The sequence below is a fragment of the Microchirus variegatus genome (genome assembly GCF_963457635.1).
Source record: "Microchirus variegatus genome assembly, chromosome: 3".
Taxonomy (NCBI): Eukaryota; Metazoa; Chordata; class Actinopteri; order Pleuronectiformes; family Soleidae; genus Microchirus; species Microchirus variegatus.
The window spans coordinates 14,179,470-14,196,903 of record NC_139804.1 but is presented as its reverse complement, the minus strand read 5'-3'; the positions used below and the strand labels follow the sequence as shown (position 1 = coordinate 14,196,903).

Sequence of the window (17,434 nt, the reverse complement as noted above, 5' to 3'; positions counted from 1 at the left end):
GATGATGAATCCTGGTGATCAATCCTCCTGTCTCCCGTCCACAGAGCCCCGAGTTGCGCCGCACACACTTCCGTCAAGTTCGTGCAAATAAGTCGCATATTTCCGGTACAGTCAAATTCAAAATAAAAGCGTACTGGGGCTCGTTAAAACCTGCTGACGGGAATAACTTGGCAGAGCTACGTGTGTATTCATAAACTGTTTTCACTATCGAACTACTATTCCCGTTCTTAAATCTAATCTAAGAGTATGCCATACTCAGTATGGTTAAAACGCTATCACCCAATCAAAGACGCGCCTTTTATTTTGAAGCCCACAATGCAATGTCTGCGACAGCTTTCTGACTTCAAACAAAATGATACAACACGCATTTGAGAGATAAACAAAGTAAACAATATATTTGAAACATAGCATTCATTTAGTTTGTTAGCTTTATCTTCAACTGGTGGCAGATGATTCTAAGATTTCTGAAAGTTCAGGAATCTATGAGATCTAAGGTTGCCAAAGGACTTAAAACCGAGCTTCAGCAGCAGCAGTCTGTTTATATGCAATTTGATTTGAAAAAGTGAATGTGAGTGTAGTGTCCATGAGAGGGCTGCAGAGGAGAAGTGGGTAGAGTCCACAGGGGCCAGTAGAATAGATTATTCTGAGATAAATCTTAGAAAAGTCTAAATATATCACATACAACTAAGAAACAACCACATTCCCAGGAAAAGAGTGACTTTCCATACAAACTGCTTTAAATTCTGTGGGAAATGAAATGTACATGAGCAGCACATGAGTCAGGGAACAAGTGCGCTTCATTTCAGTCTATGATAAATAAATAGAATCAAGAGAAACATCTAGAGAAACAAATAATTTTTAGACAGATTTATTAGAATCCATATACATATTAAACAATAAACAAACTTTGTTTGATGGTTTTAACTTAGAAATATTCAAATACACTTCACAAAAATGTATGATTGAAATATTTGGTGTGAATGATATCAAGAACACAAAAGTAAAACCTTAAATCACAGTGATGCTGCATTATTTAAAAAACATCTGAAAAAAATAAACCAGCACATATCCAACAGAAACATATATATATTTATATATATACACACACACGCACAGTTTCTAGAGAGCCAGTGAATGCAACACAATTAACAACAGGAAACAAAGGTATGACATTAATACGAGTTTAGATGTATGACGGGGTGATTTTATCTTAAGAAGAAGTCTTTTAAATGTCATTTAGGGAAGTGTTGTACTTTACAGAGGCCTCCATCATACTTTGTGTTTTTAAGACACGGTCGTTCTCCAGCACACTCGGGAAACTCAGGAGTCCTCTGTCCTCCGTCTCTCCTTAAGATGCAACCAATTCCTCCACACTAGACCTTTTCATATTCAACCAATTTTAAAAAATCCTACATGAGTGTACCTTTGAAACTTCCACACTTCTATCGACCACTAAAAACATGACTCCTGTTACAGTATAGATAATTCCTCTTTCATTCAAAGTGCTTAAAACAAATGATAATAATAATAATAATAATAAAAGCGTTGCCTGTTTGGCTGTAGCTGGTTTACAGTGGAGGTTCAGCAGAGTCTGAGGCCAATTTACATTCATCCTGAATCTCAAATAGAATCAAAGGATTTCGGTTTGTTCATTTGGTCCATGATAGTTTGTACCTTTTAAAACCACGGGACTCTGGTTGTGGAAATTCAGTGTCATGATGGATGAATTGCAGTTTTAGTTTCACATGATGACAGTGACGTCATCGTCCTCCTGCGTCTCCATCCACTTCATGTGTTGCAGCTCTCATCATAAGATGGCGGGGCCTCTGTAACGGTAGAAACCAGCTAATTAACACAAACATTCACATCATGTGAAAGGTGACTGCTGCAGGTTGCTGATGATGGAGTTTAACATATAGAACATTCTGATCAGATGGTTTAGAAGCTGCTCATATATAATTTTTTGTTTTTCTACAGACATATTTCTTATATCACATTGCCATCAATCTTTAGATGAAGACAGTGGAGAGAGACACTCTCCCAAATATCTGCAGTAGCTAAAGCTGCTTGTTATAATAAAGGCTTCTATGAGCCTTGAAAACACATGTATACGAGTGCACGCCAACATACCTTGTGGATAAGATGAGGTGCCATAGTCCGGAGGGAGAATAAGTGGTGTTGGTCCTGATCCAGGAGCACTCTCAGCAGGGGGGTACGGTGCTGAGGCCCCTGTGGACCCAGCAGCACCTGGAGCAGCAGTGGGCTGCTGGTTTTGAGGGAAGAAAAGACCAGGAGCATAGCTGAAAGCATTGGGTGACACCAGCTGAGACTGACGCTTGCTGGGGAAGCCATCGTTGCCTGGAGCTCCGCCCCCTCCTCCCTGACGACACTCGACTGGGGGAGCACTGGGAGAATTATGATTGGACGCCGCTCTGGAGCGTGGCGTGGGACGAGGAGCAGGCTTTGGTGCTGGGCGAGGGGTTGGTGTGGGAACGGTGTCGGAGGCAGAAGCTGCTGTTTCCTCAGCTGCAGCATCAGCTCTTTGGGATGGGTGCAGTTTTGGGTCAAGTGAGACATTTCCAATGTGGATGGGTAACGTCAACATGACATCAGGAAACTTTAGACTGACCTGTTTTCAATCAGAGGGACAAAAGAAGAAACATGTGATTGGAATAAAAACATTCTCCTGTGCTTTAACTACTAATGCATTACATGTATGGACTTCACTTAGGTTTAGAGTTTATCCAAGGATTAGGCGATGGCACATCCTGCATCACTACCTGATCACAAAAACTCTAAAAATCCTAATGCCAGATGAGTCATATGCAGGTATCTATCAGATTTGGTTTGTGTGTAAGTTAATATATGAAGAGAGTGAGTTAGTGAAAGTGTCACTAACACTTCAAGAGCAGGAGTAAACACATCATGAGTGGAATCAGGAAGTGAGAGACGATGCGTTATGGTAGCAGCACGTCAGTACTCACGTCAGAGGAAAATGAGCAGTCACACTGATTGTGATGATAATGACCATATCTTACTTTAACATAGTATTCAATCTTGATGAGATCACAGCCGACCAACGAGGACTGAGGAAGAGGAGGTACGATGATCTGCTCCTTCCACTCCACCTCCTTGCCAGCCTTTACCACACCGCCCTCCACCTCCACTACGGCCTTCAAATCGTGGGTGGGTCTCTTCATCTCATAGGTCACCCTCTAAAAAAAACACATGGAGGAGGTTCATAAATATGGTGACAGAAGAAGAACACAGTTCATCAAGCCTCTCAAAAAATAAAGACATTTCTTACATTTTCCAAAATATCTTCAGCTTAATTGACAACAATGATGAGAATGATAAGAAAACCTTTGTTGACCTGCATCAGACTGGCCACCATGGTGCCTGTGCTCTTCCCAGACTGGTTGTGGATGTTGGTGGTCACTTGGATGATCTGGCCTGGTGTGTAACCCTTCATGTCGGCCTGGGCCTTCAGAACCACGGTGCCCGTTTTCACCAGCATGTAGCTGAACTGCTGTGTCACTGCAGATGAAGATGTTCCCTGTGTGGAGAAAAACTATGGATTAAGATCGACACTCACTGATAGAAACACTCAGACCTCTACTAAGGCTGCTCAGTTTCCCACAGTGAGTCCTGCATTTGAAAGATAAATATTCAAAAGCTATAGAGTTCTTGTACAATTTAAGCAGGATTGTTTTTCCCTCATTGCTTCAGCTGAGGTAGTCAGACTAGTCTCTGTTCTAGAGGAACATTCATAGATCACAGACAAGTTGAAAAGAACTAGAACAATAATATCATTCAGATTCAGGTGTTTGTCCCTGATGTTAAAGTCACCATGACAAAGGTAAGGTTTACAAAAGAGCAACATCACTTTCTTTTCCTGTTAAAATCATTGAACTGAAGTATTCCTCCAGACCACATCACGGTTCAGAAGAAGTGTCTCACCCAAATATCTGGCACTTTATTCAGGTTGAGGAGGCTCAGCAGGTAGAAAGGCTTCTCTGTGTTGTAATTCTTGGCGAAGCGTGGCGTGTCAATAAAAGCCCTCACTCTGTAGATGATTTTGCCATAGCTGCCTTCAAAAGACGTCGGGGCAGTGGCTGTGAGAGAGAAGCCAAATAAGTATTAGTTTCATCACATACAGGAAGAATCAACAGTTTATATTTTGCTCTTTATGTCTGTGACTGGATGTTTTGTCATTGTGCAATTGCACTTATGGCATTAATTATTCACAAAAAGTACCCTTTAAAGTCAACAATCTCATGAGTTTTACTACAAATATGAAAACAAGAGTGCTCAATAGTGTCCTGACAAACGTGCAGGCACATTAGAGGTGAAAGCACACAGGGGCGTTACCAACGACAGATTCAGATCAACAGTAAAAAGACAGGTCGGGCAGGTTCTGAGTTTCACTGTGGAGAGAGAATACGTCACAGCAGGTACAGTAAGTGGCTGAGACAAAGCCCGAAATCAAAGTAATGTGTGAGAGACCATCACAATAATCCACGGCAACAACAATCAATGAATCAAAGCTCAGTACAGCCTTGGTGTTTGGGCTTCATGTATAGTATCACATTTTCTCCTTCCTTGCTTGATGGGTTTGAATGTTTTCTTTGATTTCTGCTCCTCTCAAGACAATCTCTGGACTTCAGTTAAGGAATTTAGTCAAGTTTTGTTGACGATGGCTTGAAGTATTTTGTCTCCTAAATAGGAGTTAAATGACACATCGTTTATCCAGATTAACTTAACCACAGTGTGTTTGGTTGGTTTAAAAGGTTACATTTTTATTAACATTGCTCTTGCAATTTTGAGAATACATTGTGTCTTAAAAATAATCGTGCATATATATTTCATTGCCTATTGATATGTAAGTACCTATGTGGGTCAAACATTCACCAAGGGAAGCAGTTACACTGTGACTGATGTCATGGGTCAGGCTGTAATGATTCATTCAGTAACTCATTATTAACCCTTTACTGCTGACAAATCTTTTAAAACTACGTCATATCAAATATTCATATTATTGAGATGTTATCCCTTTAAAAGCCAGTTTAAATTTTTTTTATCAAAAATGAATCAACATTTTCAAGGATAATTTGATTCTTCTTTATTATGAGGCCCCGAGATGGGTCAATAATTGCCATAAACATTTATAAGATAAGATTTGGTTATTTTACGCCGTTTAACAAAGAAATCATTAAGACTAAAATCCTGGTATGTGGACAAAACAAGACTTTTTTTTTAAGGACCAGATGATTAAGTCATCTACAGATCGATCAGTTATGAAAATAATCATAAAATGAAAAAGAAAAGAACACCACTGTGGCCCAGGTCTTAGAAAATCAGAAGTCAGAAGTGAATGATGGGATAACACACTCCTGAGGCCTACCTGGTATGAGAAACTTGAAGGGAAATGTGTGTTCTCCCTGTTTCAGGGTTCCTGCAGGGGACGGGGAGAGAGAGAGAGTGAGTGGGTGATAGAGAGAGAGGAAACGTAACAATCAATCTGCTGTTTCTCAGGACACTGATCTCCCTCAGGGTTTCATATCATGTCAACACGAGTCATCTCTTTTCTACCAATACAGTGTATTTCCATGATGTTTATTTTCTGAGGGTGTGGTTCACTGTCATCACTGTCATCACTGTCATCACTGTGCAGTTCCTGTATTCAAAGCCAGTTCAGGTGCGTAATCTGTGATACTTCCTCAGGAGGTCAAGTATTGAGTACAGAAGTGATCATCTCATTATTATCACGTGTCAGCGACTCACCTTTGTCTGCAACAGAGACAGTGCTGTTGAAATACTGTTCCTCCATCACCCAGGCCGTGTCGTTCACCTTGTTAGTAATGCCACAAAAGCCATGACAGTTCACTTTGATGGCTGCAGAAAGAGAAGGAGAAAACAAAGGTAGTACACGGAGGCCAAGAGAGAACATCTAGATCATTCTGACCTGGATCTCATTTGGCTGCAAGGATCAATCCATGAATCAATCTCAACACTAATCTGTCTGTGCAATAAGGACTTAAGCACAGAAAGAATAGGATTAGATATGAAGCATTTACAGTTTACAAGGCTTCCAATCGTCAGTGAAGGAACAGTTTGAATAACTGGGTGAATGTTTAGAGATGGAGCGTCATGGCATCAGAGCAGTGTCTATGACTATTCAATTCTTTCATCAATTCATACTGTGCAAACAAAGACTATTGGCGCACACAGTGACAGACACAGACACAGACACAGACACAGACACACAACAAACAGAAACACAAACAAAAGAAATCAGGGGAATGATGCTCACAACAAAGCCGGAGATAGAAGGATATACAACGTTATCAGCGTTTCCAAGTGTCATCAAGAAATTCAAAGAAAGCCACACGATACAGAACAAGCCTGGCAGAGGTAGGAAGAGGAAGATTTCAAAGACTCTGGAAAGAAAACTGGTGAGAGATGAGTCTGAAAAGCCCAGAACTATGACTGGTCAGGAACTAGTCAGGAACTGTAGACTCAAAGAAGACGATCGCTAGAGCTCTGCACAGAAATGGACTGAACTCAACTTCTGCACAAAAGACACCTTCAAGCCAGACTGAAGTATGCTTTAGGACAACCTGGACAAAGATTAAGCACACTGGAAGAATGTCCTTTAGTCAGATGAGACAAAACTAGATGATACAACTCATGTTTGGAGAAAGAAGGGGTGGGTGTATCACCCAAAGAACATCGTCCCCACAGTGAAACATGGTGCTGTGTGGATGCTTTAGTGTGTCTGGAACTGAGAATCTCGTCAAGGTGGAAGGAATCGTGAGGAAAGAAGGACATGGAGATTTTGAAAGAAAACCTGAAGCAGTCAGCAGCACAACAACGACCCGAAATATATGTCGCTCCTGGTTAACTGCCTCCAGAAGATCAAAGTGAACGTTATTGACTGGCCTGCTCAAAGTCCTGACTTCAATCCCAGTGAAAATCTGTGGGGTGAACTGAAGATGAAGGTCCATGATTTGTCAAGGAAAAATGGTCTGGGATTCATCATGAGACGGAAACTACAACAAACGTCGTCCAAAAAAGATACTCAACTGACTATTAGCATGATTTTGACCATGGTAGTTTTTGGTTTTTGTGGAATAATTATATTTCTGTGTGTAAAGTCTAATAATGTAACCATCCAATACATATATATATATATATATATATATATATATATATATATATATATATATATATATATATATATATATATATATATGTATATGTATACATATACATATACATATATATATACATACGTGTGTGTGTGTATATATGTATATGTATACATATACATATATATACATACGTGTGTGTGTGTGTATATATGTATATAAAATGTATATGTGCATAAAAAGGAAAATCTAAGATCTGCAATGAGAAACATAAATCAACATATAATGTTAGAAAAAGAGTATAGGCAAAAGCAATATGCTTATCTGGCCCAAGCCCTTATTTAATCAACGACATCAATGAATCTTTTTAATACATCTTTGAAAATTCACATTCACTTTTTTTAAAATTATTTTACACATCAAGACGGAATATGTTGAAGTGTGTTTTCCTTGTGAAATGTAACGTGAAATAAAGCTTGGAGAATAAAGCTCAACCATGTTCCACGAACTAGTGGTGCTAGCTACATGGCCTTTACCAACAAGTGACATTTTTAAATTGCTTACTCTCCCTCACCACAGCTCATAGGCACGGTACTTCAACTAATGTACACATGTTGTCAGCGTCAAACCAAAACACACATGATTTTCAATGCAGGGTCAATTCGATACGTCTCTTATCTCAATGCCTAACCCACTTTGTCATCCATCAGTGAGTCATTGTGTTACATGGAAAGAAAGCTGCTTTGCTGGGAGGCGGCAGTCTGAGCAGGAATGTAAACAAACTGGAGGATCCACAAGCATTCAAACTGAAAGCAACATACATGGAAGCCTTTATCAGCACAATACTCCACACAAACACACACGCACACACAAACACAAACATGCACACAAACACTGGTCCTGACAAGGTCATTGTGTATGACTAAACCATATTTAACAGGCCCTTAATAGGAGTGCAAACACACAGTGTTTGACTTCTAAATGGGGCAAATACATAGGCAACATTGTCTGTGACACACAGAGCCTTCAGTAGATACGGTGATGTATCAGATGTTGAAATGTGAAAGCCATTTTGATTTCTATTAGAAAATCATGCTACATGTAAGTAATGTAGTACTGTGTGTGTGAAAAATCAAGATGTTTAAAGTATGTAGTGGAGTTCAGACATCTAAATCTTAACTATTGAGTAAACCTAGAACAGCTTATAATATACGTTTAGAAAGAGACAGGAACTGAGAGGAACTACTTCACTAAATAAATTACATTTTCTAAATGTATCTTTTTAAATAATGATAGAGGTGTCAAAAATCTATTCATGTAAATCCTCAAACATTCTATATTGATTGTTCACCAGGTTATACCCAGCTTCGGTTATTTTCTTGTGTTTATGTTGCCTTTTTCCAAATATACTCAACAAAAATATAAACGCACAAACCTTTGCTCAGATTCTTGATGCATTTGTTTATGGAATGATTTGTTTTGCTCAAACCCAGTAGTCCAGTGTCACTTGGCCACTCCTATGGACTACAATCTCAGATTGATGAGATTGATGAGTATTTCAACTCACGAGAGTAATGGAGCATGGCAGAGTGGTGGTCAATATGCGTGACCAGTACACAGAAACTCCTTATGGTCTGGTCAATAAAAGGGCACACCAAAATGTGGACTTTTGTCAGCTGTCAATATGCCACAGATGTCACAAATCATGAGGGAGCATGCCATTGGCATGCTGAGTGCTGGGTTGACGGTTACAGCTGTGGCAACACAACTGAATGTGCATCATTCAACTGTCAGCTGCCTGTGGACTCGTTTCAGAGAGACTGGAATGACAGCGAACCGGGTTCCAGTTCCCCAGAACGGCCGCCAACTTCAAGTGACTCTGCAGGAGGAATGAGACAACATCCCCCAGGCCATGATCGACAACCTGGTGATGTCCATGTGTCGCCAGTGTACCGCTCTGCGTGAGGCTAATGGTGGACACACACGTTATTGAAGTTTGTGAACTTGGATCATCGACCCCCATTGTGTTCTTCGTGCCATTACTCCAGGACTTTTGTTTTGAAATTGATCCTTATGCTCGCAAATTAAAGCCACTTTATTGATAAAGTTGAACTGTTATTTTTGGATGGTTACTCCGTTTTGTCACATAACAATAACTACAAGTGTTTCTTTATGTGTTTATATTCTTGTTGAGTGTATAACGGTTCCATAATCTTGCAAACACTTTAGCTTCATTTCATGACGACCACACAACAGCAAATTAATTCCCCAATCAATTCTGAATAAAAGATTTCTGAAACTTTCTGAAAGATTCTCTAGTGGTGATCACTGTTAATATTTTGTTTTATGAATCAGTGCGAGTGAAATAGTATCTTTTTATTTTCATTGTTATGAAACTTGTTTTGGTTTCTTTCCTCCTTCATGACTGAAAAGCAGTTACATATTTAATAGACAAAACGTGACCATTTTGAGGTTAAGGAAATATTGATTACCCACATTTTTATAGATCAAGCTACCAAGTTGTTATTAGATCAAATCATGAACAGATGACTCGAATATGAATTTGGTTGTAAATTGAAGCCTAGGACACATTTGCTTACAAACAAACGAGTCTGTGTTCACACCACATATTTAAATGAAGACAGGGCCTTATCATATCCTTATCATAGTTTGTTTAACGAAAAAGTGACAAACTACGGAAACTAAAGTTGGAAAACAAACTTGGATAATTAGGATTCGTGGGACTCATGACCTCCAATATTCCAAGTTACGTCATTTCCTCCGAGTCTATGCGTATAAAGACTTACAGCAACATTGTCTTCACATTGTTTCACTGTCACGGCCAAATAACGTATTCTTTTTTTTCTTGTTACAGCAACAGAAACAACTATAGTTCTGGCTATAAAGCATTGCGGTGCAGGCACCTAATTAAGTTCACTTTGAACGTCGCGGAGACTAAATCCATCACTTCCTTGTTTGACGACGGCGACTTCTGTCTCACCTGGTGCAAACACTGCGGTTGAAATGGTGAGGAATAATAAAGCAGCATCTTCTTACCTTTGCACGGCAGTGACTGAGCCACTTTGATGCTCACTGCTCCGGTTATTGACTCTCCTGGACTGTACACCACTTTGTTTTTGTCGAACGTAATCTCAAACTCCTCAAGTTTCCCCATGTTTCCTTGGAGCCGCGGACTGAAGATCACATCACCTGTGCTAACAAACACCGCACACGATCCCGCCCCTTCGTCTGACGTCACTGCTATCTCAGCGGAGGGAAAAACCCGAGCAAAATCAACATACACAAGCTCCTGTTCTCAAGTTTGAAGTAAATATGTAGGACACCAAAGGGTCACACACACATACAGTATAAGAAGGGAAATGCGTATTTGAAAAGTAATTATTTACTATTTACTAACCTTAACCTGCTCAAAAACGAACGTGCTGATTGGCCCGAAAGGAGACCTGTGTATCTGCGCTCGATTGCTTTTCCTTTACCAGTACCCGGATGTCTGTCACGGTAAATTCCAATTGAATTTTGAGAACTAAATTTCAATTGTGAGAACTAAATATGTAAAATATAGATAATTTTTCCAATGCAATAATTCAAATTAAACAAAACAAATTCAAATGATGTGATTTAAATTCAGTTTCTGGTGGTACATATTGAGCAGGAGTCTCAAACTAGCTGACATAATGAAAACATGGCCCGCGACCACAGTCTTTTAAACACAGCTGAGGCACAGCTGCCAGCGAGGTGATAGAATATAATATGATTGCTAGCAATGTTTTTTATAACAGTAATAATAATTATCATGTCATAATTATCCCATTATTAAATGTATCATATACAACATTCAATTACATATATAAAACGCTTGTTAGGGCCCAAGCCACAATATTGTGAACAGTTGTTTGTTTCCCCAAATTTTTGTTCTCTAGGCCGGCCCCCTCTTGACCACAATAGATTGGCATTGGCCCCCAGGTCATTTGAGTTTGAGACCCCTGATGTAGAGGTTTTTTGATTAGATCCGACCACAGAGGATCTTTTTCCAAGTACAATTTATAAAGACCACAGTAATCACTGCTTTGATTTTCTAATAATCATTTATTTACACATTTTCTGGCATTACTGACAATTAAAATTTAACATAATGATTGAGCAGGTACATGGAAATACTGTACATACAGCACTACGTTTACAAATGTAATGACCCCACAAACATCTTAAGAAACTAATGAATGAAAAATAAAATCAAAGAATAAAGAATGATGCGAAACATGTCCAGCTGTCTGGTGAAGACCTGTGCTGCATCTCAGTTTCAGAGAGGAGTGGTTGGTGTGGTGGTGGCCGTGGCAGTGGCGGTGGTAGTGGGAACAGTGACTGGGTGGAGTCCTAGGTCCAGGGATGGTGTTTCTTCTGGTGGTGGAGGGCTCTTCTTCTGGGCCTCCAGCTTCTCCGTCAGCTGGGTGTAGAGCTCCTTTAGCGGCTCACTGCTCTGTGGTTGGCAGATACAGCAACATACTGTGTCACATGTACTACTACACATACATTAAACTGAAATAAAATCCTTGTGTGTTTGTCAGTGTGTAGGTAGGTTCAACTTAAACATATGTTTATATTCACAATTCAATTTAATACATGAAGCAGGTGACACAGACAATACAGATCCAGTTCCAAATAAATAAATAATTTAATTAATTAATTTTCTGCTCTGATTTGTTTTTAGCCAACATTTAACCTTCAAAGTAAGATCTATCTATCTATCTATCCATCCATCCATCCATCCAGCCATCCATCTATGTGTGAATATGTGACATGGATAAGGTCTTCTTCCACATAGGGGATGTGTTCTGTATTTTTTATTATGTATTTCATAATACTTATCACTACATCACCTGTGCTTTTCAAAGCTTCACAAGCTCCATGTAAACAAGAAACCAACCTGTTTGGGAGTTTTAAGGGTTTTCATCAAGATGTCCATGAATGATGGCAGAACTTTGGCGTGCAGGTGCAGCAACATTCGAAGGGTATGTCTGTGGACGTTCTCTTTACTGGAAACACAAGCAAACAAATGTTTGGATAGCACGAGTTAGGCCTGGCTCATTTGGCTAATAAATCATGATTGTGTGTTCACATGTGTATTTTTTATCTGATTGGAAATGGAGCCATCATTACATACAACAGCATCTGCAACCATCGACCCACCTGGAGAAAGAAGTGAGGAGAAAGCCATCAAAGATGACTGAACAGAACTCCTCTGAACCAAACTCATCAGAGAGCAGGGTGAGGTGTGCGGTTAGCAGGTGGAGGAAGATGTCACTGAAGGCCATGTCATTGTAGGTATCCACTGTGGGTTAACAGCACAGATATTGGATATTATGGCTGACAATCACAGGATTCATTTTTATCAAATGTCCTAAACACATCTGCACTGAACTGGGAAAACTAGCTGAATCTGTATGGTAACGGTATGAAAAATGTGGGTAAGCACAGTGGCATGACTGTCTTCATCCTGTGTAACACATAACACATGCAGTTTATACAAAGGTAGCTTAAACTGATGTGGGTGTACAGTCAAACATAAAAACACACACACATACAGTAAGTCAGAGAGATAGAACAACACTCACCCAGGGCAGGCAGTAACCTCTGTAAGGCATTCTTGTTCCTCAGTTTGGCAATGTGGAGAACATAGTACAGACCCATCTCACAGGCCACTCTGTTCTCCTGCAGGTACCTGAGGAGCACAGCAACACAGAGGCACAGATGAGGCGCAGCCGAGGCACAGCTGAGATAACGACAACGACAACATGCGAGACTTGACATCAATAGTGTTGTGTCATTGGGGGAAATGAAGAAATGTGAGGATATTCTGCTCGGCATTGCGTGGTTATCGCTGAACGTGTGACTGGGAATTTATTTTGGGTATGCATGGATTAATCCAGAACATACTGTACCGAATACACATACATATACAGTGGATATAAAAATGTTTACATACTCCTGTTTGTGATGTTGAAATGAGACCCTTTTCCACCTTTAATGTGACCTATGACCTGTACAACCCATACACTAATACTTTGAAAAATGTTGAATTTTGCCAATAAACCTAAAATGCTTTGATTGCAACTGTATTTCCTGACTCTCAGATGTGGCTGGTGATGAGTTTGGGGAGGGAAACATAGCTCATGGTGAATCATGTTTTACCTGTTGAAGTTGTCTGGCAGGGTCGTAGGGTATGACAGTGAGGTCTTCTCCTCACTGGGAATCTTCTGGTCGATGGCAAATATGTGATCATCAACAACCACAGACATCATGGCAGGCAGAAAGCGAGTGACCACCTCTGAATCCTAAAGGCATGTGCACAAGGAACCAAATGAACATTACCATCTCTGTTTTCTTACACGATGATTTCATGCAATGATCATCCTCTGGCTTCTACTTTTAAAAAAAACACACAGACTGGTCAATGCAAGGTTCCCACAGCTGGTTGACATCATCACGCACAAAATCAGTGCAGGAGACAACAGGGCTTGGTGTTATGAGTGAAAGAGGAGGAGGAGCTGCTCACAGTAACAGTAAGACTGTAAAGTGATGTAATGAGTTGATGCACAGATGGATGTCAAGTGGTGGTGGTACATACCAAACGAGGCTCCTTAAAGACTTGGCTGTCAATCATGTCCCATGCTCCCTGACCCAGTGACAGCATCCTCAACAGCAACATCAGGTCCGAACTTTCCTGTTCATGACACACACACAATAATTGGTTGATCCCTACTGAGGACATTGACTATATGTGTGTGACTATATGCGTGTGTGTGTGTGTGTGTGTGTGTGTGTGTGTGGGGGTGTGTGTGTGTGTGTGTGTGTGTCATTACCTCACACAGACCCACAACCAAACACTAAACTAACACTTTCAAATGATGTGACATAGCTAAACAATGACAAATAATGCAGCATGGTTTAGGGTTCACAGTGTTTGCATTGCTCTCACACATCATCACTACCCCCTTAGCACAATGAGTATACTGCTCTCACCCTGGGTAAACCTTCCTGGCTCAGCAGCTCCTGCAGGTTCCTCATGATACTCAGAACCAGGGTGTTACAGGCAAATGGGTCACATAGGATCATGGACAGGTCACTAGAACACACACACACACACACACAGATTAATTCAACCAATCAACATAGACACAGCTGCTCCATTTCAAAAAATGCATGCCCTCCCATTCCTGTTACCCAAGGACTTGCTCTTGTCCCTTCTTCACTCCGTCCAGGAAACCCTGCAGCTCTCGAGCTCGTTTGCCGTCCACAAACTTCTCACGGATGCAGGCATCCAAACACCAAGTGAACTGTGGCAGACACACAACAGAAACAAAAACGAAGCAATTGTGTTAATGTCTAGTCTGGTGAGTGGGGGCCTGTCCAACTGTTCAGTGGGGGTTATATAATATGTGCTCAGAATGACAGTATATCAAGATACTCCATCATGATATGATAGTTACAATATTTGTGATGATATTTCATAGAATTTCAGGATAAAAGTGTATTTTCAATATGGAAAGATATGTAGTTCACAATAAATGTGTTTATGATGAAAAATTAAACTGTACATACAGAAATAGATCATTATAACTTGACTTTAAGTGGCAGGCTGCATTAAATTGATTGGAGGGCTGTGCTGTCACACAGACCTTAAAGGGGAATTCCGGTATTTTTCTACCAGGTAATGTTGTCAGACTCAAACAATCCCAGCTATGTTTTGGCAAAAAAAAAGCACTTTATACACATATAACTCAAAATGGCGCTATTGTGTCATAAGATTATACTGCAGCTAATGTTGCTGTCTGTCACGGCTGCCGTCCGAGGCGATCTACTGGACCAATTATGAAAGTACTATGGACACACATTTCTAAACATTGGAAATATAGAGTTTAGGGCTGTTCATACCTTGTGACAGGGGTCCACAGAACAGATCTCACTGATGTCCAGTTCATGCAGAGACATCAGCAGCTCTGCTCTCAGTGTGCAGTAATGGACGTTGCGTGTTCGCAAGAATAATGTTCGTAAAAACTGCAGCACCATGTCGTACAACTTGACATTCTTTCCAATCATCTGGGTCAGCTTGAGGACCACCTACGGTGCACACAAAACAGTTAACAGCAGCACAATGGGAATCAATCACTTTGGTTGATGGAGCCAAATACCTCGCCTTGGCGCCGTGTTTTGGGTGAAGGGCTGAAGAAATTGTGAAGGATAGAGAGGTCACTGCTGAACAGAGCTGATTCCTTTTCCACAATGTACTGCTTTAGGAGCGGGGAGACTTCATCTCCAAAGAGAGCCTGATTGTCCTGCCAGATCTGCCTTTTCACCTCTACAGCACACACTTTGTACAGCTCCTTGTCAGCCATGACCATTTTGAGTTTCTTCTCTGGCACCTGCATGAGGGAAAATGTGCTAAAGATTATGAAAAATTCTTCAAAATGTTTTTGGAAAAGACAATTGCGAGGTGTAATGAAATAATATGATCTGCATTTGCCCTTATGTATAAAAATACAGACATCATTGTGTGACAACGTTCATGTGTGATTTATAAGATGTTCGTATCACGCCCACCTCAGCACAAGAATGATTGTGCATAAATACTTTATTTAAATCCATACATTTATGTTTCAGTTGCCTCTGCCCTGGAATTGATGACATGCAGAAACATAATCGGGATAACGGAGGTTTAAAGCTTACATGCACAAGAAGTGAATGGCCCCTAAAACATCCACACTACTACATTTTCATTACAGATCTGACAAATCCTGGCTCATTTTTTCTCCTCAGTAGAATTTTCTGAAACAAACCAAACAACCAAAGAGATCTGCAAGCTCATCCAGTCCACATGAGGTATGTTTTCAGGTATGCTCAGGGATCAGAGATTATGATCACTTCGGATTTACATCTTTCAGCTTAGAGGTCTCCACGCTGGAGTGTCAAAAATTCTAGAAAAGCCCTATGTAAATACAGTAATATATAATTAATATGAAAGGACTCAAAAAAGCCCAAAGAACACTTGCCTTTGGAAGATGCTTCAACACCTGCATTACCACTGGCTGGATGGATGGCATTTTGACAAGAGGAAAACTCTTCTCCAGCAGCTCTTCAAGCTTCCCATATCTGAAATTAGATTCAAAGAGACACAATAATATTCAACCTGGCTCGGACAAGGAACATAACTAAAAAATAATAATAATAATGTCACACCTGTCCTCGTCTTTGCCCTCTGCAATGAGGGCAACTCGCTCCATCAGCTTTTCTCGAAGCTCGTCAAAGACAGACTGATGGAACTCCAGACGGGGCGTTCCGTGCAGGTCCAGGAATGGAAGAGCCGACTGAAGCGTAGGCAGCAGGATGCCATTTTCCATCTGCAATCGTGTTTTTCATGAAACACTCATCAATGATCTGGTCTACTCAGATTCTGCTGAATAACTCTTCCTTTTCATATTTACCAAGCTCATTTATCATACATTTGGTGTTAAATGACCAAGCATCACTTCAGCATCTCCACAATATCACCACTAGTATTACTAATAGACTGTGGTACATGTGTACTCATCAAAAGAACACCAAAAGCTAAAATGAGCGAACACACATACAGAGGGGGCAGCTAACGGCACATACTGTCTTAAAAACATGCTAACATTTGTGGCTAGCAGCTATCGTTACCTGAAACTGGTCAATGGCTTTCAGGGGTTCAGTGCAGTTGGTAAGAGTTTCTTTAAGATCTTCTCCATTCGATATTCCGAGCTCAGGTAGCCCCGCGAACATTGTCGAGTCGGTTTAATCATCAACGTGAGCACCTCACAGTGAATAGGTATTTCTAATGTATGGATGTGTTGGTAATAAACAGTAGCTAGCTACAACACACAGCAACACATTATACTTTTTAGTGTCAAAACAAACTTCCGCTGTTGCTACTTTGTAAACAGTCCGTCGGAAACAAAGCAGCCATGAACGGAGTGTCAGAGTTCCTAGTCGGCGAGCGAATGCTCCCCTCTACAGGCCAAACATGGTTGTTCAACCTCGGCGATATTCTTCAGAAACATTGCTACAATATTTAATCAGCAGGTATTTTGGACATTCATTCAACTGGTCAATTTGAAGCTCCAGAAACTCTTTTAGAATGACTATATGATCTGCGGTAGAAGGCTTTGAGCGACTGTTCTGTTGTAATGCTGTAAAGAGGTGTAATGCTGCCCTCTAGTGGACCCAGTCATGGATGGTGAGCTAAT

General features: G+C 40.5%; 2 protein-coding genes across 2 annotated transcripts; both read right to left on the bottom strand.

Moving 5' to 3' along the window:
* Positions 1 to 1,788: 1,788 nt before the first annotated feature.
* On the bottom strand, positions 1,789 to 10,326 carry arrdc1a (arrestin domain containing 1a; the record flags this gene model as incomplete). Its single annotated transcript, XM_083885999.1, has 8 exons — positions 1,789 to 1,826; positions 2,131 to 2,629; positions 3,039 to 3,215; positions 3,374 to 3,556; positions 3,961 to 4,115; positions 5,405 to 5,455; positions 5,785 to 5,895; positions 10,209 to 10,326. The coding sequence occupies 8 exons, from the start codon at positions 10,324 to 10,326 to the stop codon at positions 1,789 to 1,791; spliced, it is 1,332 nt and encodes a 443-aa protein (XP_083742125.1).
* Positions 10,327 to 11,371: 1,045 nt separating this feature from the next.
* nelfb (negative elongation factor complex member B) lies at positions 11,372 to 17,060 on the bottom strand. The gene is made up of 13 exons (XM_083886796.1): positions 16,869 to 17,060; positions 16,407 to 16,567; positions 16,220 to 16,319; positions 15,362 to 15,592; positions 15,105 to 15,290; positions 14,394 to 14,506; positions 14,193 to 14,295; positions 13,798 to 13,893; positions 13,362 to 13,504; positions 12,785 to 12,891; positions 12,360 to 12,501; positions 12,097 to 12,205; positions 11,372 to 11,649 (listed from the first exon to the last, which is right to left on the bottom strand). The coding sequence occupies exons 1-13, from the start codon at positions 16,968 to 16,970 to the stop codon at positions 11,473 to 11,475; spliced, it is 1,770 nt and encodes a 589-aa protein (XP_083742922.1). The 5' UTR covers positions 16,971 to 17,060; the 3' UTR covers positions 11,372 to 11,472.
* Positions 17,061 to 17,434: the final 374 nt, after the last annotated feature.